At 39.0% G+C, this 25,056-nt stretch overlaps 3 protein-coding genes across 6 annotated transcripts; 2 read left to right on the forward strand and 1 right to left on the reverse strand.

Annotated features, from left to right (window-relative positions):
- The first annotated feature begins 3,664 nt into the window (after nt 1-3,664).
- On the forward strand, nt 3,665-13,179 carry LOC135586686 (exportin-T-like). Of its 3 annotated transcripts, none has more exons than XM_065187008.1 (15): nt 3,667-5,633; nt 5,727-5,822; nt 5,920-6,009; nt 6,146-6,250; nt 6,792-6,851; nt 7,051-7,113; nt 7,190-7,285; nt 9,136-9,300; nt 9,628-9,801; nt 10,050-10,115; nt 10,222-10,320; nt 11,361-11,507; nt 11,865-12,027; nt 12,123-12,173; nt 12,983-13,179. In XM_065187008.1, exons 1-14 carry the CDS (start codon nt 3,954-3,956, stop codon nt 12,143-12,145), a joined length of 3,027 nt encoding a protein of 1,008 aa, XP_065043080.1. In that variant the 5' UTR covers nt 3,667-3,953; the 3' UTR covers nt 12,146-12,173; nt 12,983-13,179. The 3 variants fall into 3 exon arrangements, with proteins under 3 accessions (XP_065043082.1, XP_065043080.1, XP_065043081.1); XM_065187009.1 differs by having other exon boundaries at nt 3,669-5,633; nt 11,868-12,027; XM_065187010.1 differs by lacking the exon at nt 6,792-6,851 and having other exon boundaries at nt 3,665-5,633.
- Nucleotides 13,180-13,682: 503 nt separating this feature from the next.
- LOC103987566 (cation/calcium exchanger 4-like) lies at nt 13,683-16,542 on the reverse strand. Its single transcript, XM_065187011.1, has 2 exons — nt 13,963-16,542; nt 13,683-13,854 (listed from the first exon to the last, which is right to left on the reverse strand). The coding sequence occupies exon 1, from the start codon at nt 16,210-16,212 to the stop codon at nt 14,272-14,274; it is 1,941 nt and encodes a 646-aa protein (XP_065043083.1). The 5' UTR covers nt 16,213-16,542; the 3' UTR covers nt 13,683-13,854; nt 13,963-14,271.
- Nucleotides 16,543-17,888: 1,346 nt separating this feature from the next.
- LOC135676148 (polyadenylate-binding protein-interacting protein 7-like) lies at nt 17,889-25,045 on the forward strand. Of its 2 annotated transcripts, none has more exons than XM_065187013.1 (6): nt 17,889-18,204; nt 20,658-21,507; nt 22,390-22,801; nt 22,905-22,975; nt 24,051-24,175; nt 24,480-25,045. In XM_065187013.1, exons 2-6 carry the CDS (start codon nt 20,737-20,739, stop codon nt 24,778-24,780), a joined length of 1,680 nt encoding a protein of 559 aa, XP_065043085.1. In that variant the 5' UTR covers nt 17,889-18,204; nt 20,658-20,736; the 3' UTR covers nt 24,781-25,045. The 2 variants fall into 2 exon arrangements, with proteins under 2 accessions (XP_065043085.1, XP_065043084.1); XM_065187012.1 differs by having other exon boundaries at nt 22,396-22,801.
- Nucleotides 25,046-25,056: the final 11 nt, after the last annotated feature.

Genomic DNA, 25,056 nt, shown 5'->3' on the forward strand with positions numbered 1-25,056 from the left:
TGATCCGGGGCTACGAAGACACTCCTCAAATTATTGTACAGATCTCTATTTCGCGTGCACCATGCAATTAAGAAGGGTCAATCCCTTCTTATTGTCCATACACCCTAAAAGGGGCTACTAGCTGAGAGGAGAAAGTGAGAGGAGTCTAAGATGTGGTAGCTAAAAGGGGTTTGGCCTATGGCTGTTTGGTTCCCTTCTATTTATAGATATCTCTTATCAACTTAACATAATGGATCATATTCTATTGGGTATTAGATTTTCATCCAACTACCCCATCCTCTTGGATTAGTGGATCTTTACCCAATAATTTTTCATTGACTCTTATTGGATCTTATCCACAAGATCCAATAATTTAGGAGCTTATTGGATATCCAATAAGATATGGGCTCTAGCAGATATCTCATATTTAAATTTTTACTCGTCATAACACTTACCATATGCGTGCGACCCTCTATGCCCAATATCGAGCTGGTCATGAATTATACTTGTCAGAACTCCTTCTGGTTTAGTGAATTATTATCTTCATAATGATTCACTCAATTCGTCGACTATGAATGTACTAGGCCACCATGCCTTAGTCCTCAGACGATACAGAAAATTCTAATTCATTGAACTTGTCTATCCTTAGTTATTATGTATTTATAAACTCTTATTCATTTAATATCCCAAAGACCATATTTCGGGTATGGTGTTAGGTTTATATGGTTTCTACTAAGTCTCACTCTAATTAGATTCTCTCGAAGAACTCTTTCTCTCTTAATCCGAATAACCATAGTTAGAGATTTGCCTGAGCAAGAACATATGAAATATTCCTCTCATGACATCGAGAATAGTTGATCCTTTATCGACACTCAATAGCCCTCGTAAGGTTGATTGTCACTCCCGATAACCGGTTATGTTAGATCTATAATTTTCAGGTCTATAAGTCTTATATCAAAAAGTCGAGTACTCATATAGGATATCTTTAGTGTCTAAAATCTAAAGACCAAATATACTATTGGAATGACAAAATTGTTGTTTGACAATGAGATATCATTTACTATCTAGCATTCCATGAGCAGATCAATTAGTGAACTCATTCACCAATGAGTTCCTGCACTATATCCCTAATATCCTCAAATGAGCAACTATAAGACCAGCCGTATCAATCATATGGATGTGTATATAGTACATCAGTCTATTTGGTTATCTCGATATTTCTCTCGAGTAACCAGAATTATTTAGTGTTTATGTTTAAAGATGAATCAGCCTTATTATCGTGATCTCATCATAATTCGATTCTCATTGCATAGATTCATAGACATCACAATATATGCAACATGTAAAATAAAGTAATAAAATACAAATAAATAATAATAAGAAAAAAGAGTACATGTCATGTCACACGTGTTATCACTCACATGATTAGCTTGAGATGTACGAGTCAAGAAACTTGACCTACGCTAGATGTCCGCTATGACGGAGACACTAGGGAAAATGGGCCCGAGGTGTCTAAGTCAAGAAACTCGACCCATGCCAGATGTCTGCTACAATGGTGTGTCGAGCAAAATGTGTTAGAGATATATGAGTCAAAAACCTCGACCCATGCCAAATGTCTGCTACGGCGGAGACGTCGAGCAAAATGTGCTTGAACTGTATGAGTTGGGAAACTCGACCCACGCCCAATGTTGGGAAACCCGATGCACCCAAGAAGGAAAACTCAACTAAGAAAAATGAGACCTCAATTGATAGAAAGGCTAAACGACATATCTCAAACCCCTTTGTAAGGGTCCTAAAGCACACTTTCAAGTGGGATAAATGATAGAAAATATTCTAATAATAGTCATAATCGGCCAACTAGCTGTCACTGAAGAGTTGATGTGGAAGACATAAGTCCCAGGTCATTCCCTCCATGATTGACAATGGGGCAGCAACCTATTGACCAACATGGATCGTAACTCACAGGTGGCGATACAGGTCGATCGTCGGGGGTAGTGGTTCCTAGGTGACTAAGCTGAAATGTGCCCTCCCTTGGTTGGCCCCTACGGGCAACAACTAGCAGGGAGCCTTTTGACTCAACTTTGTCAGCTGTCAGGGTTGATAGGCAGTGCTCCTCTGTCATCTTCTACTAGCGATGCGTTGTTGGGGGTTGTACGGACTAGTCGCCCCATATAAATGAGTCACAAAAGGACGTACGGATCTATCACCCGTCGGCCATAATCCCCTCCCCGACTTCTCAAGTATAAAAATTGATCCCTAATGCTTGAACAAGGATTAAAGGCTAGACCAAAACCCTCATTATTTTCACTCCATAAAAAACTAACTCAATCGTTGGAGGGATCAGGCCGAGAAATATCCTTCAATTTTGACCTTTAGTGCAAGACCCTCAAGGAGACCAAAGTCCACCCGAACCCTTGGAACAACCTCGAACACTTAGAGGCCATTTTGAGACCACTCATGTTAGCTTATATATACAATGCTAATATCATCACTCGACTACCATGAGGACCCACCAGCATGACCTTATTTTTTTTAAGACAAAACCTAGTCATATCGATTTCTACAATGGAAATTGGGTGATGATGACAATGGTAAAACTATGGTGGAAGGGGCTGTCGGTGTCCTTTGGTTCCCTGGTCGAAGCCTCAGAGAAGAAGCTAGAATAAACTCCACGAATTAAGAGCTCTAATGAACGACCAACCCACGCCCTTATTGTGTGGATCCACTACATTATAGCCATGCAATTGGTGATTCAATTGCATGAAAATGAAGCCATAATAAATGTAGCCGAAGATGCGGCTTGATATATATATAATCTGATTTGGATCATGTGACTTCAATTCAAGAGTTTTCTACTTGACTCGATCCGAGTTGGATGGTTCGATTAAAAATGATGTTGCGTCGGATTCAGATTCGATTCATCTGGAATCGACACCCGAGTTAATTTGAGTTTATCTTTTTTTTTTGAAGTCTTATCATCAAATTCAACAACATTAACAAAAGATTTATTCAAGATATTTATCAAAAACAATACGTTATTTAGTTCCAAAAATATCCGATAAGACATATTCTAGATTATTATAAGTTAAATTTTAAATAATTAAATTTTTATATTTTTTTACTTAAAGAAAATGGTCGATCTCGACATTTGGAGAAATATATATATGTTAAATCAAAATTTGTAATAGTAAATATATATATTTAAAGGATATATTTTGTAAAATGGCTGCCTTTATTAGCCATCCATTTACTCATTGGCCCCCATGGACTGTCATCATGACACATCAAACCCACACGAACCACTATACGACCGCTTTAGTGGGACCTGTCCTCGTCAGCTCTCCATCATCATCGAGTATTTTATCATCCTATATTTTAATGCAAACTATTTTATATTATTTTTATCAGAAACTTGTGAATTTTAAATATTCTTTATTCTATTTGAATACCAAAACAACGAAGAAATACCCATAACTATCTATAAGTATTAGGAATTGTATAATCTGCTTGATTTCAGAGTTCATTTGGGTTCCAATGCACCAATCATGTCAACAAATCTGGTCATTCCGCCCCTAATTTCAATTCCAACATTAATTCATTGTCAATTTTGACGCTGATCATGAAAACAGAACCCACGAAACCTATTATCCCACCTCCGTCGTTTCCTACGTTGACGCGCACTCACCCACCCCTTTGAAGCATAATCCGACTCATAATCGAATTCCCTCATCCAGAAACCAATCTGTATAGTCTATTACGATTCTTTGCATCATCCCCCCTTCTTTTGCCACCTATATATCGATAAAACCCTCGTCATCTCGCTTCTCTGCCACCACCGCCCTTGTCTGTCTGCAGTATCCCTCCGCAAAACCCAGCAAATAAAGAACCGATGAAACGCTAGGGTTTGTGAGGTGTTTCGCCGCTAGGGATTGTGAGGGTTCTGATCCTGTTGTTGTTGAGCGGGAGGGGTAGCCATGGACGACCTCGAGAAGGCGATCCTCCTCGTGTACGAACCCGGCGCCGCCGACCTGGCTCTCCGCGCCCAGGCCATGGCCTTCTGCGACCGTGCTAAGGCCGACCCCTCTGCCCTCCTCCGCCTCTGCCTCGATCGGCTCAACCGCTCCCCCCTCGTCCCCGTCCACTTCTGGTGCCTCCAGGCCCTCCACGACGCCATCCTTCTCTGCTACCCCTCCATCCCCCCCGCCGACCTCCACCTCCTCCGGTCCGCCCTCCTCTCCCTCGCGTCCGACCGTCCCCTCCCCCCCGCGTACCCTCATTTCCTCAGGAACAAGCTCGCCCAGGCCCTCGCCGCCCTCATCCGCCTCGAGTACCCCTCCGTGTGGCCCGACCCCTTCCTCCGCACCCTCCCCTGCGTCACCTCCGCCGACCCCGCCTCCGTCGACATGTTCGCCCGTCTCCTCGTCGCCCTCGACGATGACCTCCTCAGCCACGACTATCCCCGGTCCCCTGAGGAGTCCGCCGATGCTACCCGTGTCAAAGACGCCATGCGCCTGCAGTGCGTCCCCCAGATCGCCCGTCATTGGTTCGATGTGGCGTCATTCTACCGGTCCTCCAACCCTTCCCTCGCCACCGCAGCCCTTGACACCATGCGGCGCTATGTCACTTGGATCGACATCGCTCTCATCGCCAACGAAGCATTCGTCCCCCTTCTTTTCGACCTTATTCTTGCTCCCAGCTCGACCGAGCAACTGAGAGCTGCTGCTGGTGGCTGTGTTCTTGCCATCGCCCAGAAGAGGATGGATCCTCGCCAGAAGGTTGCACTTCTCCGCACTCTACCAATAAACCGGGTGTTTAGCGACCCAGAATTGGTTCTAAAGGTTCCAGATCTGGTCACCGGGTATGCTGCTGAGGCCCTAGAATGCTATAAGAAGCTGGGTTCGGCAGAGATAGATGGTTCCTCGCCTCTGGAAATTCTTGAGGAGGTCCTGCCTTCGGTGTTCTATGTGATGCAGGAAAGCGAGGAAGTTGAATTAGGTAATGTGGTCGATTTTCTGTCAGATTATGTTACCACCATGAAGTCACCCTCCCAGAAACAAGCAATGTATCTTGGTCGGATTCTACAAGTTATCAGAGAGCAGATATGCTACGATCCTGCTTACAGGAGCAATCTTGATATCCCAGATAAAATCGGTAGAGAGGAGGAGGACCAGATGGCCGAACACCGGAAGGGGCTGCTTATGCTATTCTGTAGTGTTTGCCGGGTTGCACCCGATGTCACACGACTTTTTATCCAAACTCTATTAATCAGCGCCCTTTCCTCTTCAGAAGCAAGCGTGGAGGAAGTAGAAGCCACTCTTACGTTGTTCTACAGGTTAGGTGAGACTGTAAATGAAGAAGCAGCGAGGACTGGTAGTGGGTCGTTGCATGAGTTGGTCGATATGCTCCTTTCGTCACGATTCCCTTGCCATTCTCATCGAATGGTGGCACTCATCTACCTGGAGACTGTCACGAGGTTTATGAAGTTTGTACAGGATAATCCTCAGCATGTACCTCATGTGCTGTCTGTCTTCTTGGATGAGAGAGGCATACACCATCCAAATCTCAACGTGAGCAGACGGGCTAGTTATCTTTTCATGAGAGCTGTCAAGTTACTGAAAGCTAAGTTTGTGCCTTACTTGGATATGATTTTGCAAGTATGTAACCTTTCCCCTTCGTTTATGGTTTATTATGCTGTCTTTTTTTCTGTTCTTAAATAGGTTACTCATATCTGGTTTATTGAATCACAGGGACTACAGGATATTGTAGCTCAATTCACTAGCTCAGATTGGAGTTCTAAGGATCTCAAGTGCCCTGGTTCTGAAGATGGCAGTCAAACATTTGAGGTGTCACTTCTTGAAACTGAAAAATGTGTTCTCTGCAATTTCATTGAGCGAAGATAATGTTCTTATCATTCCTTCTATTTGTTTCTGGGGATGTCAGGCAATAGGATTATTGATTGGCATGGAAGATGTACCCCTGGAAAAGCAATCTGAGTACTTGGCAGCATTTCTCAACCCTCTTTGTGAAAAGGTTAATGTGGAATTGGAGATTTCTTGTTGTTTCCCATCTATCCTTCTGTTTGTTCACCGGTCCTCGTAATTGCTTCAGCATCAAATGTAGTGAATGACCAATAAGTTGACTTATTACTTGTGGTTGTCTAATACAGCTGAGTGGGCTGCTTTTGGATGCCAAAGCACAGGGGTTAGAGGAATCTTCAGCAAAAGTCTTGACCATCCAGCAAGTTATCATGGCTTTACATGCTTTAAGCAAGGTGTAACTTTTGATTTACGAACATGTTTTCTCTCTGTCCATTTAAAAGGAGTCCTCGTATTTGGTGTTTCTAAAAATGAGAAGCATGTGCATTCTGTTTTTATTTTAGTTATTTGTTATTGGAACTTATGTGTTCATATGTGAATAAAAAGGTCACATCTCTTTATCAGATAACGGGATAGGAATTATCATATTGTCCTAGTTCTGTTAGGATACATCGGATAACAAGACAGTCACATGGTCCATTAAGAGTAGAGGATACTGTTTTTGAAAAATTCAGAAATGGAAGTACTATTTGGAAAAAGGCAGAAATAAAATGATCCAGGTTCTTGAAAACTGATTGTGCCGAATGGTTCCTGAAAACTGTTTCGTCTTTTGAGAAGAACAAGTAGCTATTTTGTTGTCCTTGGTTAATTTTACTCTCTGAATTCAAGCTTTGATTGTATGCTAACCTTGTTTTTTTTTTAATATTTATTTGGTCTTGGAACATCTATATGTTGTGGAAATAGACCCTCATTGCTGTAAATCTTGTTTATGGACAGGGATTCAATGAACGACTTGTTAAAAATAGCCGTCCAGCCATTGGAATTATGTTTAAGCAGGCTAGTTGAGCTATCCTTCAAATTGATGCATGTACAAGACATTATTTGATTTTGCATGGCTTTTCTGAAGTGCATTTAGATAATACAAGAAAGTTTTCATAGGTTGACATGCTTTTGTGTGGTTCAAGGCAGATTAACAGTATATATTTTTAATGATATTTTGGGTACACTTCTAAGAGTTTCCTCCTTTATGTTGCAGACGTTAGATGTTGTCTTAGAAATTCTTATCTCATTTCCAAATATCAAGATGTTGCGAAATAAGGTGACAAATTAAATATACTTTTCTGACATACCTTTTTTTATCTGACATCAATGACAAAAGAAATACATGGATGCAGATTACATCATTCATTCATCGCATGGTTGATATTTTGGGAGCATCTATCTTTCCATGCCTTCCTGTGGCTCTAAAGCAACTGCTTGTGGAAAGTGAGGTATCTTTTTTCTCATGCTTTTGCTTGCTTTTTTTTTTGTTTTCCAATATTTTTAGCTTGGGTAATGTACATATGGCAACTTGTTTTATTCCACTGAACTTGTCCAATTATTATTTTCTGATTATTCTGTGTACTCTTTTTCTTGTTTTTAAGGTTATGGAAATGATGTCATATTAGTTAGGCCGATATCATTATAACTGAGTTATGAATGTTGTATTTTTCACATTGGTCTACTTGAGTCACTAAATATTGTATTGAGTTTCATGCCTGAAAATTTGTGGTGTCTTTACTTTTTCTTATGTTTTAGGCTGACTCATCCTAACAGCAAAGGCTTAGATGATTATGATAAGTAATAGCAGATAAATCTAACTAATAGGCATACTGATCTTTTTTGTCTTCTTCATAGAGTTGAAATTACCAATGTGATGACAACTACAAGGTCATGGATATTGAATGGTTGTGTTGAAGGCACCTTTAATAGAGAGAACTCTAAGCAATAAGATTTGATCACTGATCAAGGCTCTTTTAAGATGATTTAAGGTTTATCAAGGTACTAGTTGCTATGTATGACAATGAGTTATTCGGTTCATTGGAGGCATGCATAATGTAAAGGTATATATGTAATTTCGAAAATAAGAACTGAATGCAATTTGAAAAATAAAAATGAAGATAATGATAAGTTAACATTTTCAGAACTTTCAAGGAAATAAAATTAAAGAGAGCTCGTATCTTCATGTGTTTTTGATGTTTCTGTAGCACAGAGTAAATATTCAGAGAATTATTAAGGTTCATTAGCAATTAGTATAATCATTGAAGGTGTCTTAAGTTCCAGTGACTCTGTATGCTTACTAGCTCGATGTGAATATCAAATACCCACTACATAGACGGTTTTTTTGTTTGTTAATTATGGTTATTACTTATTAGTGAAACTACTTGAGAAGCTAGATCTCCTGCATTCTTCAATTCCTTGGCAGAAAATGTAGTGTATCATGAAGCATGAATTCAGATAGAGGACACTGGTACATCATGAAACAGATAAGCTGAAAAGTTAAATCTTGAAGATACTGTCTGTCATTGATGCTGCAATGAACAAATAATTTCATCATATACATCGTCATGTACTTAGAAGCTTGTCTTTCACTTTTATTGTGGAGTGCATTCTTACTTATCGTGATCAATAATAACAGTTGCTTAATTAATATTTCTAATTATAATGAAAACAATAATTTTCACTAACATGTTACTTAAAGAAAGCAGAGAAAACAGCAAGAACTTTCGATAAAATGAACATCATTTTTTTATTTCATTAATTATGAGAAAAATGCTTAATACAAATAATTGGAAGTGTCTGTTTAAGGAAATGACTTGGGTAACATTGATAGTGCTAGTTGTTACAAGATTTTAAGCTCCTAAAATTTTATTTTTATTTCTTAATTTATTCATTTAAAAGGTGTTTTGTAATATCTCGATTAGTCTCACATCGGAAGTAGGCTAAGATTAAGATTAGCTTATAAGAGTTTGATGGTGTACTATGCCTCATGTATCATCATGCTAGAGTTTGATCTATGTTATGAGCTATGTTGGGCTTTGACAAGGACGTCAAGCTCTTAATAGTGTACTACTATTAACTTTAACTTAAGTATTTTGAGCAAATGACTCAGATTCAATGAAGTTAACGAGTCAGTTATCCCATCAAGCTCGGATCGTGACATGTTTTGCTTTTTTCCCCACATTTTCTGAGGTTCTAGTGTTAAATCTTAGTTTCTTTACGTAAGAACCATCCTGTCATAAGTTATTATTTCTTTCAATAAAATTTATTTTATATTGACTCTTAACTGTTGTTTTTGCAGCCAAAAGACATGGTGGATTTTCTTGTATTAGTCAATCAACTAATCTACAAATTCGGTACTTCTATAGAGGCCATACTGGTGGAGATATTTCCTGCTATTGCTAGCAGACTAATTGTTATACTTCCGAAGGATGCATTTCCTTCAGGCCCTGGATGCAATACTGAGGTTTGAAATGGAACTGGCTCATGTGAATTTGATATATAGATAATTTTAAATAGCTGGATATGGTGAATTCTGCATGGATTAGTGTTGTTAGGTGTACATCTCTGGTATTTCTCTTTAATAGCTTCTTTCCTAATTTCGTGTGTTATTCTTTTGCTAAAACGTGAAACATGCAATTTCTTGTGTATGATCAATTGAATCTCATCTCACTGCTAATATCTTGTGACTTGAACCACTAATAATTTAACATTTCCCGCTGCCATGAAACTTCATTAGCATCACTTAGTCCATGATTATGTACCTAATTCCATGTTTACTTGGCTCCTGCAGGAAGTGCGTGAACTTCAAGAACTGCAAAAAACATTATATACCTTTGTCCATGTGATGGCAAACCATGATCTTTCGTCGGTTTTCATTGCTCCAAATTGTATGGGATATTTGGATGCAATGATGCAGTTGCTTTTACTAACTGCTTGCAGTCACAAAGATATACTTCTTAGGAAGGTAAGGGAGAGAGTTTTCGGTATAGACTTGGTTAATATATTTACAAACATCCATGTTGATGTAACAAGGCTATATTGAATTTAAAACTAGTAGGCTTGCAAATCCTCTTGTTAATGTGTAAAATACTCGGGTATCAATTAAACATCACTCGAGATGAAGTTCTTTCCATCCTATTTACTTCTGGCTTTTAAAATGTAATAGCAGTGTTATAATAACTATACACATCTACCTCGTGATTACTATGGCAGCTATGTGTCCAAATCTTCGTGAAGCTCATAAGAGACTGGTGCACTAATTGCAATGGTGATGATAAGGTACTCCTTTTCCATTAATACTCTTAACCATGTCTCAGAAAGATAGGACAATCTTTTCATTTTATCAAGTTTGTGATCTTGTAGTAATTTTTGGTTGAAAAAACAGGTTCCTGGATTTCGCAGCTTTGTAATCGAGAAGTTTGCAACAAATTGCTGCTTGTACAGTGTTCTTGACAAGTCATTTGAGTTCCGTGATGCAAATACTGTGTGTACTCTAACTACATTTTGATTTTTGCCTTTTTTATGTTTAACAAATGCAAGAAGTATTCATTTTTGACATTTGTAGTGTATCTTAGTTGAAATGCAAGATTGGTACATTTTCCTCAGAAAAATCAGTTAATAATCTTGTAATTAGACATGCAGTCTACCACATGCAATCTACCAGTACTTTTAGAATGCAATTATTTCTGATGGCATACAGCTTCGGCTTATAAACTTGTCTATGCTTTTTAGTCTATCAGCCAGTGTTTGGTATGCAAATTTAATAAGTTATTCATATTATTATTAGAATTTCTATAATATGATTAAAATCATTTGGTAGATGAAAAAAATGCAACCAGCATGATGAAAAATAATTTGTTGGTTTAATCCATCCATGCATCATACCTGCTGAGTGCCACATAACATCAAAGTCTTGGTGCAAATTTGTATAAATTCTAGAGTATGAGATGACAAATAATGTTTTTGGCATAAATTGTGCAAGTGTACTAGCTGAATTGAATGCAATAAGAATATGATTTTTTTGTGTATGAAAAAAGAATCTCAAAGTTGTCTCTATACACTTATATTTGTGAGACTTTGGTACTGATTCAGCAAGGAGGCCTATTAGTGATGATATTTATTTACATGTTGATAACAAAGTGCTGTAGAAGAGTTCTAATTGAAGCCATGGATTAACGTTTTGTGATGTCATGCCAATTAGCATGCTCCTGTGCTGGTTGGCCCAAGCAAAAAAATAAATAAATAAATAAAAAGGATTAGTCGTGTGTTGGCATTGCTGGCACAGCATATCAAACCATGTGCTGGTACCTCTTGGGCGTGGTATATTTTGATCTGTGTTGACCAACTTGGAAATCCTTGTCTGTTATGTATCTATGTTTTGTTTTTTTCCCCCTTAAATTGTGAAGTATTTTCAGTACGTAGAAGATGATTTCTAGCATGTAATTGCCATCTCCTGTTCTGGTCTCTATTGTTCTTATGGTTACTGCACCTAGACTGCTTACCAATATGTTCTTCCTTCAACAGTTAGTCCTCTTTGGAGAAATTGTGCTAGCTCAAAAGGTTATGTATGAGAAGTTGGGTAATGACTTCATTATCCATTTTGTGTCTCAAGGGCTCCAAGCAGCACATTGCCCACACGAAATAGCAGAACAATACTATCAAAAGTTGCAGGTACGATATCAACTACTTTAATTGCTTATTTGACTGAAGTAAAGACAGATTATATGTTGAGGTCTCTAAAGTTTACATCTACCAGCCAAATTGAATATTTCTGTGGTCTAGTTGTAGGAGAATAATGTAAATTTTTTGAACGAAATTTGATCTTCAGATGCCTAATATTTTGACACTGTAGATTTTTCTAGAATTGGATCAGAAAAAGATATACATGTTTTGTCCCTAATTGTGTATTCATCTTACTGGCTTCATAGTTCATTCTGCTCTTTGGCATATAAGCATTTTAACCGTTTGGAACTTTAGTTGTTGCTACTTCCACATATTACTTCCTTTGAGCTCTCAAATGTTCTCCAGCAGGCCAACGATGCAAAGGCCCTGAGATCCTTCTACCAATTGCTTATTGAGAACTTAAGACAGCAGCAAAATGGCAGTCTTGTTTTTAGATATAATTCCAATACGTTGTGGCATCTTGACATTTCCATAATTTTCTGCATTTGGACTTGCTGGTCAAGTGCAGGTACTAGTGAGATAGTTCTCTTAAGAATTGGCATCTTAATTTTGTTTCTTCTATTATTCATGTTTTTTCTTTGCTTTTGTTACTAATTGTTGCAGGGAAGTTCTGCCGATGTATATAATCATTGAGACAAGTTTGAAGAAGAGAAGGTACTCTTCGGCATCAATATTATTACCTATAACCATGATCTATGCTTAACAACCTTCTTTGCCCATAGTAATTCATTCTAGTGTTGAACCTGTAATGTGATTGCATCAGTTTGAGACATACTTGATTCATGTCATTTTTTTCGGTTACGTTTGATGCCTACATGGTTGGTAACTGCAAATATGTTTCTGCAATAATCATACTCTCAAAATGTTTAAGAAACTGTAGACACCAGAAACCCAAAGATGTCCAAGCGTCTATATGGTACACAGGATCTGTGACCCATATAACACCAAAGATGATGAGATATATACATACCATGAATTTTGAGATTGCAGAGGGGAGATAAACAAACTGTAGACACCCAAAACCCAAACAAGCCCAAGCATAGTAATAAATACACAGGAATCGCGGCCCAAGGTGGAAGGCTTTAGGGTTACCACAAAATGAGGTAGTTTTGGGTTCCTACAACTGCCTGATTGTTGAATTTTAATTTTAATTTGAATGTAAAATAAATTTTGCTTTGATGACCAATCTGATCATGTTTTGATTGTTGAATTTTAATTTTTATTTGAATGCAAAATAAATTTTGCTTTGATGACCAATCTGATCATGTTTTCCTTTCCATACCATTCTCCAATAAGGTTTTCTGAAAGAGACTTGTTGCTATTATCCGAGATGACATCATATTTTGCAGCTGGCTTATTTTTGCTGTACCTTAACTCCTATGATAAATATCATCTCTTTTGTGAACATTATGTTAGATTGTCGAGTTGGGTCTCTCATCCTTTTTCGTTTCGTCCATGGGCAGATGTATATTGTGGCAACGCATTCGTCGAAAAAGGAAAGGGAAAAGGGGAGTGCTTGGTTCTATTAACTTAAAATTTTGAGATGAGCAATAAACCATGTTTTAAATTGTATTTTTCGAACATGTAATCCAAATGTCTTTTTTTGTTTTTGTTTTTTGGCATTCGGATTTGAAGATGAAATAAAATGTATTATGCTTAAGACATTGTTTCTCCTCCTATCTACCGAAGGGAAAGCCAAGCATGCACAAGTCCCAAAGGAGCTGCTGATTCTTTTGTATGACTCACTTTTTGTCATCCCATTATATCTGATTACCATATCCAGATTTTAAACCTCGATCATATATATTCATAAACGAAATAGAAAATGACTGTAGAAAATCCAATCAACCTAAATGTTGTTGTTAATGAACAAATCAAGTGCAGTAAGAACAGTCTTTAAAAAAATCAATACACGAGTTGCATTGCATTATTTATTTACCTCACTCACCATTCAAGTTGGTTGCATAAAACCACAGTGCCGAAACCAAATCCTTGTATGACCGACCTGCTTCAAATCCCATCATGATCAAACCACCACCACCAAACCTCCTACCCATAACAAGAACAGCATCCGACTTTACATGGCCTGTCCTAAGGAGGATAAACTAGTGGTTCTCGATGAATATTTTTTCCAGGCTGAAATCACGCACGATAAACAGATGGTTCAAGATGAAGATGATCAAACTATCAAGAGAAAACAACTGGCAGTATCTTAGATGAAATTACAAAATGGTGGTACAGCAGCAAATTTCATAGAAAACATTATATCTCATGACACAACTTTTCCTAAGTATCCAATGTAGTATTGAAGGTTGATTTCGATAAAGAGGAATTCCTGCATCAAAGATTCACAACAAATCATTAACAAACAAAAAGCAAAGGCCTCCACAGATATCTTGCACTGCAAAATAAAGAAGCCATATTCATCCATTGATTCCTATACCTTTTCCTTTTTTTGCCTGAGACGACAAGTACACGAGAAAGAAATATACTCTCCACAAAAAAATGCTTCGCAAAGTGTGCTTGCCTTCGACACATAATTAATTGCACCGACATAGAAAATCCATCTTCGGATGTTACAGTTGCAAACTTGGGTTTCTAGGCATACACTTGGACGTCACAAAAACACTCGTTCTTCATATGATCGGGACTACCCAAGTTCTCGGCACGGAGAACCGGCAGAAAAGACGAGTGCATCGGTATGCCAATCGGCAGATGAGCTCTCTAGTTCTCCTGAGAGCCAGATAGGAGGTCATCGTAAACCAGCCAATGGTAAGAGACCAACTACATTACTCACCCTGACAATGAGAAAGACAAGGTAAAGTGTTATGAGGCCAAAGCCCAACATCTTGTTAGGCCGCATGTCGTTCCACGGTAAGATGATGAGAGCCCAAAGAAGTCCAGATACAAGAAAAACCATGGTATACACCAAGGTGTTGTCTTGTGGTAGCGCATAGGAGTTTGGCTTAGTCGACCAAGATCCGAGCAGCATTGACATCCCCAGACCAGCAAGTGTGTTGAACATAGGTCCTGCATAGCATCCTGACATGGCAATCTGCACACCATCTTCCCCATTGACAGCCAAGGCAAGGTTCGACATCAGATCTCCCATCGAATTACCCCAAGCTAGTACTGTCAATCCCAGAATCGAAGGATTTATCCCCAAAATCACACCCAGGGTCACCAAAAGAGCAACCAACTCATTGGCGACGATGTAAAACCACACGATGCTCATGACAAACCCTCCTAAAACCCATGGAAACAAGCACCTTTGTGGTGGGCGATCGCGGCTGGTGTATACGAAAGCAAGAACTGAAAATCCAGCACCAACGATGCCACCTACGACGTAAGCAGCAGCAATACTAAATTTAGAAGTCTCCTGGGTGTTAAACACAAATGCCACAAGAATGGGTGCTAAGAAGGCACTTGTGACTGCATATGGCTTCGACCACCTTTCTTCCTCGACAATAGGAATCGTCAACCTTCTTGGCATAGCGAGGGGCATCTCCATCAACAGAAATAACTTGGAACATGAGAAACCCGATGTCCCTGCCTCTTGCTCATTCCAACCCCATAAAGGCTGGGAGCTGTCAAATGAATTTACTCCGCTCCCCTGATCTGAATAAATAGCCACATGCGAAGCCCACATCCACTGAGGCAGTGAATTTTGCAGCTGTGGCACCTCGTTGTCATGATCATCTTCAAGAAGAAAGCTATGGACGGATCCATCCTTTTCGCTGCCATGAGAAAAGATGCTTCCTCTAACTGGGAGCAGTGGAGTCACCATGTCTAACTTCAATCTCCGAGCATGCTTCCTCAGCATCTCATTGGCTGCCACGGCAAAGGCATAAACTGCATAAATCAAGACAAACAAGACTGCTCCCCAGAGTGTCACTCTTCCGACAATCAAGATCAAGGACAATGACCCCAACGTCAACAAAAAGAAGCTGATATCCCTGATGAAGCTTTTCTTATCGATCTGAACATTCTTCTCCGCTACAAATAGCGAGACAGTTCCGACAACTATGCAAGTGACGAAGACAGCTCCACCCAGCACGCTGTTAATGCCAACCTCACCAGCACCTGTGCCAATGAAAGCTGCAACGCTAGCAAACACATCGGGAGCGCCATTGCCAAGTGGAAGCAGAGTGACCCCCGCAACAGTTGGCGGAAGCTTCAGTAAGCCAGAGAGCTTCTCTAAGCTACAGCAGAAGTAATCCGCTGCAGTGTTTCCCAACATGTAGAACAGAGCCGCCAGCCATATTCCCAGCACAGCATAACCCAAAACATGAAATTTCTCACAATCACAGTAGAAGAAGGAAATATAATCGATGAGTCCACCGGAAGTGCACTGACGATGGGCCTTCAGGAAATCACACTGGGTAAGAAACCCCTCGCGCTGGTGTATGCCGATACACGCCACGGTGGGATCCGCCAGGGTTTCAAACGACTCATTCTTCTGATCGACTGGGACGGACCCGTTTGTCGAATTAATGGAAGAGAGCTCGGCCATCCTCCGTTGAGGATAAAGGTTGGATTTTGACGTATGGTCGAAGGAAAAACTAGATCTTTGACGAATGAAAGGGTTCCCGAAGACATCCTCTCTGCTCAGGAAGAAGAAGAACAATACCAGAGCGCATAAAGCATTAAAAATCGCACGAAATCCAGGACGCCGCCTCCGGATCCCTTCCATGGCGGTGAACGACGCAGACACCTCCTGACCCCCTTCACCGGAGATGTAGGGTTGGGAACTCCGGCGAAATCAAACCGAAAGTGGCCCGGGGGATGGCAGTCTTAGCGGGCTCGGAGAGGTCGTCGGAGGCAAAATCGAGGGCTTCAAAGCAGCAAAAGAATATATTCGTGATGGAATCGGGGGTTTCAGAAGCGTATCTTCGGGGGTTGTCGACCAGAGGAAGCTTCCGATTCCTCCGTCGCGAAGCCTTCCCCAAAGGGTCCAAGATGATAGCTACAGGTCTCGATTGAAGCTACGATCACCGGCCGGTCGTGTCTCGAGTCATACAAATCGGCGGTGTCAGTTTGCGGTCCCCTAAATCGTGTCTCAAGTCTTTAATACACTAACATGTTTCATTAGAGTTCAAATCAAATCAAATATATCATAATTTTCCAATAAGACTTACCATATTTATATGATCAAATTTCCAATAATTATTTAATTTAGGTGATTAATTATGTCTGTTGATTTAATCAAATTAAGGGTATTCCTTTTTTAGGAATAAGGCTAAGATAGTAATTAACTAAATCAAAAATCATATGTTTGATATATAACTAAATCCTACCTAATTAATAAATCAAAAATTTCTAAGTAATCCGTATTTTTGTTTTCCTAATTAATAGATAATTATTATTTTCGATTAATTATGACTCTAGAGAAAGAAAAAAAAATCATCCCCTGAAATAATGGTGTTAAAGAACGTTGTTATATAAAGCAACATTCTCATATATATTTTCATTTCAGATTTACCAAAATAATACCTACAAGCTTTTAGTATATATGAATGTACATCAATAACTCAATGAGTTTTTGCTAGATAAATTCAGGTATCAATCATCAGTAGAAAGTAAGATATAAATTCATAATGTTTTTCATTTCGAATATAATTTCGGGTCTAAATATTCAATAATCCTTCCTCTTTTTATATGATTGTACTTGTTAAACGAATCAAGTCGAATTAATTTAGTAACTCAAATTTGACGATATCATTTTCTTAATTAATGTCACATATTATTTTTTATCAATTCGTTGAATTATCGTAAGAGTCCCTAAATTATGTTCATGAATTACAAAATCCCAACTACAATAATTCTGAAAACAAATAATATTAGTGACATTGATCCATAAGTGTTCCTAACCATATAATAATGTACATTAAGATTTTATTAAAAGTGATTGAGGATTAGTTATATATTAATATTTGACATTGATATTATATTCGAATACACCCATCATTGATATAGGCAGTCACTACTCTCTATAACTCAAAGATCGACCTAAATTAGCATCCCAAAAAATAAAATTAATTATCACAAAACAAGAAAAAAAAGAATGGTAATATCGTAGGATAATTCGTGTTCATGCGAGCATCGGATGAAAGGCCATCCCGCCGAATCATCTCCGGTGAGCACATCCTGGCCACCCATTTACCAAGCCACGGGGCGCAATCTCGATCACAGCCCTCCGTTCACTTGCCGCCACCCACAGCGGATGACTTCAATCGACACACAGTCCAAATCCTCCGGACCTTTAATCTGGGCCGTCCATCGGATAATTACGGATGCCCTCATCTTGAAGTCCACGTGGACGAAAGGTACGCCTTAATGGGTAGGTAATGGACGGCTGCTGGACTCCCGCCAGAGTCAACAAAGAGGGAGAGAGAGATTGGGGCATCCTCTTCTTCTTCTTGTTCTTCTTCCTCCGCTTCTTTCGACGGTGGTGGACGAAATCGGCGTGGGATCGACCTGGGACTAAGCGTAGACGGAGGGGTCCGAAGCGGAGGTAGCCCGAGGCGGCGAATCGGTGGAGGAGGTTTGAGTTCGCCTTTTAATCCAGAGCTCGAGAAAGAAATCGAGAGGAGGAGGATCGCATCTGTTGTTACTCTCGCATCTCCCATCTCGACTCTTATGGACCGGTTTCCAGCCATATATACCCTTTTCGATCTAAGGAAAGGTGGGAATCCCGTCTTTAGTCTTTTCTTGGTCTTGAACTTTTATGGACGCAGTATGGAATTTCTAGCGTGGGTTTATCAAAAGAGACGGAATCTTCGGATCTTTACTTTTCTGATGTGTTTTATGGGGTGGGTCTCATGGAAGATCATCGTTCCTTTGAGGAAAAAAAAAGTTGAAGCTCCAGGGTTTGTGGTTTTTTATTGATTTTGGGAGATTCTTGATGAGGCGGTCTCTTTTTTGCGTATGCTTGGGCATGTGTTTCTTGGCTTCCTGATGCTAATTTCTGTTTGTATGCTTAGATCTGAAGGGAATATGTGTTGTGATTTTCTTTGCCACAAGTATAGAAGTTATTTTGTATGGATCAATGTGAACATCAGAAAATAAAAAAAAAGATGTTGATCTTAGAAATCATAGGCAGTTACACAACGAAGATTTCTTTAGTTCTGGAGTAGATTAATTGCGTTCTCGAAGATTTCTTTAGTTTTAGAGTAGATTAATTGCAGTCTTACTGGAAATCTTGGATATTATATGCCACTGTCTATATATTTGTCTAGATCTCCATATTCTAACATCATATACTTTCAGATTGTACTTAATTGCCAGTTATGATCTCGCTTAAACAGTTGATGATTACAAGCGCAAACCCGGTGTAGTAACAAGGATCAAGTTTACTTGAGGAAATGATGGAACTATAGTAGTGAAGTGGAGAGGTTGTTGATACCTGAACGGTGGAATCCACCTGATGCCATATCTAAATCAACTCAACTGTTCACCACCCTTGTCCTTATTACTGGGCTCCATATTAAGTCCCTTCTCACAAGCAACAATGATCAGTGGTCCCTTCTAATTATATAAAAAAAATGGATCGAGGCATATTTGAGAAAAGGACCAAAGCTTCAAATAATTGGTTCAGAGATTCAGAATTGTTTAAAGTGGTAAAGAATTATATGTTCCTATAGTTGGAATTGAAGTTGGTTATGAATTTTAGGCATCTAGAATTTTGTTATTAGGGATCGGAAAAAGAATTTCTTATTCATTTATTGCTTGCATGCACAAAAGAGACATTGTTGTGTAATGGAATAAGTCCAGCTTTGCACTCATATGTGCCATCGCGGCTGAAATAGCTGTTGAGAGAAAAAAAGAAGAAGCCCCCTAGATTATAGAAGTTGAACTCCTATTGGTCTCACTGACCATAAAGAAAACCACAAAATACATTTGAAACTTGTAAGAACATAGGTACAAGGTCCAAAGTAGGAATGTTGGTTTGGTAATCAAAATTACCAAGGGAACAACACCATCTCCTGCATGTTCTCCTGATCCCTATACTGATTTTGATTGGCTAATCTGAGTCGGATAAATTGCGGCCCAAAACCATCATATTCTTCAAAGAACCATCAGGCTAGGCCAAAATAGTCAGTCTTGGCTTGATCTTGACTTATTTCCAGCTAATTGCAACCGACTCCAGACATTCACCCCATTGGTTTCTCTTGATTTGGTTGCACCCTTCCACTAGTCATGATAAAGGATGTAGTTAAGTTTCAACTGGCTTAAGTTGATTTGGCTTATCTCCTATTTGTTTTGATAAATCTAGAAAATCCTGGCTTATTTAAAATGTTGGATGACCTACTTTATTCCTGAATGGATTTTTGTTCATTTCAGAAGGAAAGAAATCGGCCATATGATTCAGTCAATCTAGGTTGTTTCTGGTCAATCACAAACATAGTCCATCCCATGAAACTTGCACAACATACAAATGAAGAGCCTTGTTTTCTCTTGTTTCATGTAGCAGTTGCCTTAGGGCAAGTTGAAGAGGCCTAAGAAGGAGGGGGAAAAAAAAAAAACTATATCCCCACAATCATTGAATAAATCTTTGAAGGTAGATGAAGAAGAGAAAATTGGGCATCGAGGCTTCAGAACGAAAGATACTGCCAAAAAGACTGAAAGGTGATGTTCTTTAGGATTAGTTTTGGGCCACCTTAGGCTACGAGTTCGTTGCACACTCATACTTTTCCTGGTATAACTAATATTTAATAGTGTTGGTTATCATTTTAGAATTAGATTTGGGCCACCTTAGGCTAAAAGTTGGTGGAAAATATACGTACCTTTAACAGAAGCAGTGAACTTATCTGGTGCCTTTTCCGATTAACAGAATTCTGTTGCATCAGTGTAACTATTTCCATTTAATTAACATTTCATATGGAAACAAACTTTTGCTAAATAGTCAAATAAGTCAGGACCAAATTGCTAAAAAGTTGAAGTTGAAATATTTTTCCTGCAGTTGCGTGTCTCTTGTATAGTCGACTCTACTTTTTGTAGTTGGTAATATAGCAAGCAATGCAGTTTTCTGTTACTCCTTTTGGAATTATGTTTACTGAACTGTCATTTTAGTTTTGATGTCGTTGATATGTTTATTTGTGGATCCCTGAATCTTGTTTATTATGGTGTTATCTGCAGGGTTGGGATAAATTCTTCCTGAAACTTTCTTTTCATACGAAGTACTCTGCTTAACCAAGAGATTAGTACTTCAATAAAGATGAATTCATCCAACAAAGGTCTTTCTGGCAGTAAGGATTTGAAGTTGGGTTCATTGAACATGGCTAACTCATTAAACCCCAATGCAGCAGAATTTGTTCCTTCAGCTCTTAAATACGCCTATGGGACCGCTAAAAGCTCAGGTGCAGCCAAGCTTGATCTTCCAGGATCTTCTGAAAAAGTAGTCTTAGATCGATCAGAGTCTGATATCTCAAATAATTCGGATGATGAGGTACACAAGTACTGGCAACATCAACTTCCAGACGACATCACTCCTGACTTTGAAATTGTAGGACAAGAAGAGCTGCATGAACCTGGACATCTTACACTTGCAGGTTTGTCAATTCACGATGGTGTTGAGCAATCAAAATTTTCAACGTCAATGACTGACCAGATATTAGATATGCGGCAAGATCTATCTTCTCTTTCAACTGACAATATCAACTTGAGTGGAAAGATGAGATCTCCTGGATCCATCTATTCCAGAGAACAATCACTGGTTGCGTCCATGACTTCGGCTGCTGATATATGGGGTAAGCCTATGATAAATGGTGAACAGCAAGGGGAGGGGCATCAGTGGGATAGAGATTATAATGCTGGTCCAGTGGATAATTTGATAGATGACAATGTGTTTCTTGAGAACTCAATCACAGATCCAATAGAATTCTTGTCATCACAATTTCCTGGGTTTGCTGCTCAGAGCCTCGCAGATGTTTATTATGGGAATGGATGTGATTTGGACTTAACCATTGAGATTCTGACTCAGCTTGAGGTATCTTGCTTCCATTTACACATTATTTTTAGATAAATTGTTGATGTCTTAGGTCTATTTGGAACCATGATGGTCCATGGTGTGCTGTATTATTCGATGCATAGAAGAATGTTCTTTAATGTCTTCCTAAAGCTAACAAATCCAAATAGCTAGTTAGAGTCTTCTGGAAGATTTCTGGATTTGACATAGGTGCTACCTCTTTGAGTGTTTCCCTGTTGCTGTTAGAAGCAAAAGCATCGAGTGTTGCATTGATAAATATGGTTGTCTCCGTTTATTGTTTGACATTGTATTTTGCTAGGAAGGCATAGTAGAGATAGCTTGACTGTGAGGAAAGTCATTCTATGCACCTTTTTAACATCAAAGTGATGTTGAAGTTTGTTCATCTTTTCTTCTGTCATGGAAACAGTCTCTTTAAATATTTAAAGGTAAAGTTACATACATTGGCCCTCCCGAGATCCCGCATTGACGGGAGCCTCGTCTACTAGGTACACCCTTTATTTGTACCTCTATTATTTGTAGTATTACTACATGCGATGCTTATTACAAAATGATGACAAGGTGACCGTTTGCAAATATCTTTCTAGGTGATTCATTTGAACTGCTTCTATATTCTGAGCTAATGTTGATTTTTTTTACCTCGCATAAGGAGTTGTACAGTAGATAATATCATAATAGTTCTTAATTTTTTTTGCTTTGCGTCACTTGTAAAGGCTGTACCAAACCGTACAAGATTTTTGTTGACAGTTTTACCTGAAAGGAAAATAAATCATGGGCGATGCAATGTTTTCTAGTTGCATAGTGCCTCGAAGTTGTGTAGTTATATCTTCTGGTCTACTTCGGTAGGTTGTTTGGGGGCTTGACGGTGACATTTTTGTGTTGTAGCTTCAGGTTGATGCTGGTTTTGGTCAGAAGCTTAATTCACAGTCCTTGGCCACTCCAAACTTTAGCCCATTGGATTTTCCTGCTCTGCCGGTAGCAGACACCCTGAATGGATTGTCAAAGTATTCCAGAGAAGAAGCTCATAATGGTTCTAATATGTGTAGATATCCTTCTGGTATATCAAGAGGCGATATTGATTTTGCTTCAACTGTTAGGAAGCTAGCCTCACAGAATTCTGGTCACTGGAGGTATGAGAGAAACGGTTCGGCTGATGGTGCTGCTGGTTCAAGTAAAAATTCCCAGCTGCTATCCAACTCATACAATGGTAATAATAAGATGGTTTTTGGAGATAGGTGGCATGGATCACGTGTATCTCGGTCATCTCCTGTTTGGCTTGAGACTGGGGAAGCAGTGGGTAATATTTTTAGGATAGCTTCTTTACGATTGATCACCATTTTTCATGAATCTCCACTGGATTTAAGGTAAGGTTTTTTTTTTTTGTTCGTTTGAGATTACAGCTAATATTTATTCAGAGTCAAGGGAAGAAGCTCGTGATTTTGCACGCCTTCGAAACACATGCTTTGAACAGGTAGATGGCTCCTTTTAATTGTGCTTTTAGTGCATGAGGTTCAAGACATTGTTCACAAATGATTTATAAGGTTGTTGTTATTGGCTGATCGTCGACTTGCATAGAGTTTGATATTCTTATATGCTTTGTACCTGATAATAAAATACAATGCATGTTCCAGCTTTAGTAGACAGAAAAGTTGGCTGTGGTGGCCTAAGGACATCAGAAAATCGAGGTTACATGCTAGAGGTACCTGGATATCCCTTTGTTGGTTTGGGGCATGCAGCCACTCCGGGGTAGCAATCGTGATTGTGTTTAATGTTTTCAGAAGGACCATTATATTAAGTTCTCTTTGTTGCAAATTACTTTTTCTTATGGTCTTGTTATGATTTTTTTTTCATTTTTTGAATCTTAAAATGGAAAACTAGTGCCAGATGGAATATGGTAGTATTAATTTCTTTTTCTAAATTTCAAGTGATGTTTCTTAAAGTAAACTTCAGATGGTATTGTATTGTGTTTCTGAAAAATAGGAGAAACCAAGTGAAAGAGGATCTTTGGAGTTTAGAAAACTTGGCACCTGTAATATTCCTGGAATCAGTTAACACACATCAAAGTCGAGTTAACAATATGGTCAAATAAGGTGAAAATAATTGAAACATCATACCAGTGGATTTAAAATGAACTTGCAAATAATAGATGAGAGACACATTTTTTATATGTTGGATTATTTAAGTGTAACGATTGTGTTCGAAACATGGTCATTTTGAAGCTAAGATGAACATATTGAGGAAGGACACAGACACACTAAAATCAAAGCAAATAGTATGTGCACTGAACCTAGACAGTTGAAACATGCTCACATCGAGGATAAGGATGTCATAGTGTTGAAGCATGTTGTGTACTTTCTCAGGATTACTGGCTCGAGTGGGAAGATTAGATTTGTTTTTATGGTTCTAAATGTTTCCTGTTTGGCTCTTGCTATGATGAAATAACATTTAGTTTTATGTGAAGGAATTATGAATTACATGTATTTAGATGGGAATTTTAGCTGTGTTATTTGAACTAATAAGTCCTCTTTATGGATTATTATTACCAGGCAAGACTAGCCTATTTGATTGGAAACAAGGCTCTAGCCAAGGAACTGAGTATGAAGGGTCAGTTGTACAGCATTCAGATGAAAGCAGCTCATGAAAAAGCTAAAGAAACAATTTACCGAAAAAGGTTGGACGCTTATCACTCATGCATCCTAGTTTCTAACAACAACACACACACAAATTATAATTCATGCATAGTTTTTCTTCAATTGTTAAAAGTGTTAGTAGTTGTATTGCCCCTTGACTGACTTGAAATGTTGTCTGTGCCTGGGCTAAATAGATGATGTCTTTGAATAGTTCCTCTTGTTACTATCACCACTCCTGCAACCCAAACAACAACCACCACTCTTGAACTCGCTGTAACCTTTGTAAATAAAAGCACCACTGGTAATAGTTTTTTTTTTGTGTGTTTTTGGCATGTAATTTTCCAGGAACCCACAGTCTCGTGAGATGCAGGGCTACAGCCGGGGGCAAGATCATCTGATTGATCTCCATGGTCTTCATGTGACTGAAGCTAAACATGTTCTAGATCATGAGCTGAGACTTCTGAGAAGCACAGCAAGGGCCACCGGGCAGAGGCTGCAGGTGATGGTGTGTGTTGGGACTGGCCACCATACCAAGGGCACTCGAACTCCCGCCAGGCTCCCTGCGGCAGTCGAGCAGTACCTGCTCGACGAAGGCCTTGACTACACCCACCACCAACCGGGTCTGTTCCGTGTCGTCATATATTGACTGACACCTTGTAGATCGGAGAGAAGAAAAGAAGGCAAAAAAAAATATACATATATGGAAAGAAGAGAAAGTAGACCACACTCTGATTCTTGTACCGTGTATAGAGAGAAAGAGAGAGAGTCATCTGTCTGGGTACAACGGTAGTGTAACATTATCAATGATGGACGTTTTGTAGGTTTATCTGCGGGCGGAATTCCGCGTACCTTCTTTTGCCAGAGTATGAACTCATAGATTAGTTAATTACTCTGAGAATCTTTTGTGGACACTTTGATTTGG

Source organism: Musa acuminata, chromosome BXJ1-6 (genome assembly GCF_036884655.1).
Source record: "Musa acuminata AAA Group cultivar baxijiao chromosome BXJ1-6, Cavendish_Baxijiao_AAA, whole genome shotgun sequence".
NCBI lineage: Eukaryota > Viridiplantae > Streptophyta > Magnoliopsida > Zingiberales > Musaceae > Musa > Musa acuminata.